This window comes from Colobus angolensis, unplaced genomic scaffold, assembly GCF_000951035.1.
Source record: "Colobus angolensis palliatus isolate OR3802 unplaced genomic scaffold, Cang.pa_1.0 Scaffold168, whole genome shotgun sequence".
Classification (NCBI taxonomy): Eukaryota; Metazoa; Chordata; class Mammalia; order Primates; family Cercopithecidae; genus Colobus; species Colobus angolensis.
In genome coordinates this window covers 4879248-4882313 of record NW_012114799.1, presented here as the reverse complement: position 1 = coordinate 4882313, position 3066 = coordinate 4879248, and the positions used below count along the sequence as shown (strand labels likewise).

General features: G+C 39.9%; 1 protein-coding gene across 3 annotated transcripts in view; it reads right to left on the bottom strand.

Annotated features, from left to right (window-relative positions):
• The window catches only part of RAB3GAP1 (RAB3 GTPase activating protein subunit 1 (catalytic)), a 110838-nt gene that overhangs the window by 15803 nt on the left and 91969 nt on the right, over positions 1-3066 (bottom strand). For all 3 annotated transcript variants that reach the window (XM_011937722.1, XM_011937723.1, XM_011937724.1), the window contains exon 18: positions 2662-2799. In XM_011937722.1, coding sequence (XP_011793112.1) covers positions 2662-2799 — 138 coding nt within the window. The remainder of the gene's footprint in view (positions 1-2661; positions 2800-3066) is intronic.

Sequence of the window (3066 nt, the reverse complement as noted above, 5' to 3'; positions counted from 1 at the left end):
AAATTAAATAATACACCACATGATCAGAATAACACAGTGATGGAAAAGTTCTGTTCTTCTTTTCCTCAATAAATCAATACTGGTTCTGCAATAAATATCAGCTAACCTCAAAACTGTTCTATTCTGCCATCAAATTCTTATACTTTATATAATAAATTACCATCAAATTAATCAGTTTTGTGCTGTTAAGCAGTTGGAATTCAAACTACTGTTTTTCACGCTTCTGGAACCAAACTGATTAAAGTTTACTCAGTGGATAGTTCTACAGGACTAATGATGATGTATGCCAAAAACTTTTCAGTGATTCTAACTTCAAGCCTGGAAAAAAAGACGAGGCTTCCCAGTGTTTGTGGTAAGGCACAGAGGTCTTTCTGCAAGTGTTCCAGTGATGTACTAGTAGAGTCCTAAGGATGGGCATGAAAACTACCATGATGAGAATGTTCTGTCTTAAATGTGAAGAGTAAAACTACCAGTTTCTCTTCACTGGGCTCAAGGGCTACTAGCATGACTATCCCTACCATCTTAGGATATACCCCTGAGGGCATATCCCCTAGAAGATCCTTCACTGACTGTCAACAACACGAACATAAAAGGGTTATGATACGGTCCATGGCAAAAGCAGTGGGTCAAGATTATTTCATGATACTGGGTGACTCAGGATTCATGTACAAAGATCTAGATCTTAATCAGTCAACATCATACCCACATGAAAGCATCCTAGGAAACCAGAGGCCTGGAGTAAAGAGCATAAACTGCAAAAGAAAATAATATTCACTCACACACTATAGATTAGATTAAAGAAAGGCATTTCATACCAAAATTCTTCCTTCTGGTTGTCCTTACTATACCAGGCTGAACATAGCTACCAACAGAAGGCCAACGCTCACTTAAGCTTATCTTCTCTTTATTGTTAAAAGTACGTACCACAAGGGCATGCTCCAGAATCCACCCTCTCCTTCTGGAACTCTGAGGTGTAGGTGTAGGTGCCCAGGCCCATATTAGTATGTTTCCAAAACTCTGGGGACTCTCAAGAGCCCCTAATACTAACTCATCCCTATACAAAAAGTAAAGGCAACCATATCTATTTTAGAATAACTACATATTTCCTTAAATGTATTATCTGATTTCTACACATGGACATATATGTAAGTTGACTATTTAAATTACTGTCTATTTTCTGTTGTTAAAACAATGTCAAGAAAGATTTGTAGGTACCCAGGTTAGCCCAAAATAGTCTAATGAATCACAGTTTCGCTGAAGTGCAGTGTTAGAGGGACTATATAGAACCTTACCAAGAGGGACTAGTATGTTTCCACGGGGAAAAACTTTCACAGTTCCTATTTGGAATGTCCTCCCATGCATGCCTCTGCAAAGACACTGCAGCAGGATAGGGACAGATGACTCTGAAGGCAGCTAGAGGTCAGATGGAAAATTACTGCTGCGGAGGCTGGTATTTCCTGCTGTGCATACACACCTTAAGCCAATTCCCTTCTCTACCTTTTGGATTGCCATGTGCCCCAAGAGCCAACTGGCTTCTCTTTCTCCACTGTACCAACTAATTGTTTTAAAGCAATTTATCTCTTTCTTGTCACATGGCGGTGTAGAACTTGCAGACTTTCTGTATCATTTTAGTCTCCAAGGAAAACATACAGCTCTTAAGAGGTTCACTGAAGAGTTTTTCATTTCGTAAAGACGGGTAAAATAAGCAGGAAACAAAAGGCTCCCTTTACTGTCACTTAAAAAGGATGAAAGTGGCATAGGTGTTTGTGGAGTGTTTATGTTTAAAAATAATACAGAAGTGTTTCAAGAAAAATCAAACTCACACTGGCCTAAATAGTACAGAAGCAAGACTGAATAGGGGCAATGGATTGGGAAGGTGGAGGCCACCACAGGTTAAAGAGGGAAGTTTGGGCCTGGGGATAGTTCAGATTATCAGCAGTAGGAAAGGAAGCCCTGTAGCCCATGGGGCTACCCACTTGGGGTTTTAAAATATACGTGGACTTGCCTTTGCTTTCACAAATAAAAGTCCTTTCTTCATTCCTAGTTTTTAAGCTAATAAGCCAAATGTCACCATTCCCTGAATCCTGTATGTTCGAAATACTGACCTATATCCAACCCTAAAATATTCTTCAGATAGCAAATGCCTACTCATCTGAAACAGTGACTCTTCTGAGAAACCTTTCATGACCTACTCAGCAGAGTCAGTCTTTTTGACCCTGTCTTCATATGAGAACTCATGACAATTCCTTACATATCTCCTCCCACAACCTCAATCGACTATAATTGAGGGTAAGCACTGTACTTCTTAACTCATCTAATCAAAAGTTCGTTGAGTGAAGTGACCCATGTTAAATCCTAAGTTTCCTAAAAGTCTTCATTAAATTGGCTGAACACAAAGAAACCACTGCAATTCACATATAGAATGATTCTATTCTCAACCTTCAACTATTAATAACACTGGATCTTTGCTTTTTTAAAACTTCAGAAACAAGTATGACTATGTCCTCTGGGGGGATGGTGGCAGAGTGTTGAACTACTAATGAAATCCAAACACTTAACAAAAAGACATTCAGGCCTTTATACCACTTTACAGAGTGACTTTCACAGTTTCATCCCAGAATAGCTCAAAATAGACCCCAGAGCTCTGCAAGTGTGACCCACCTTAAAAGACTCCATATCTGAGAGCAGACAGGCACTCTGCATGCGTGCTCGGAGGTGAGCCCCTTCTGCCGATGTACCTAATTTAGCTAAAACCTCAGACTGCTCTTCTAGCAGATCTTCTGTCATAGGTGCTGGTTCCTGTGAAGCACAAAAGGACAAAGCTCACAAACAATCCTTTTTAGAAAAAGAAGTACCATAAAAATAGAATAAAGACAACAATCATTTCAGCTCTAGCAGTCACAAGATGAGTATTTTTAAAAATTCAGAGAAATGCGTTTTTTAGAACTTACATTAAAAAAAGGAACAAATTACCGGGCGCGGTGGCTCAAGCCTGTAATCCCAGCACTTTGGGAGGCCGAGACGGGCGGATCACGAGGTCAGGAGATCGAGACCATCCTGGCTAAC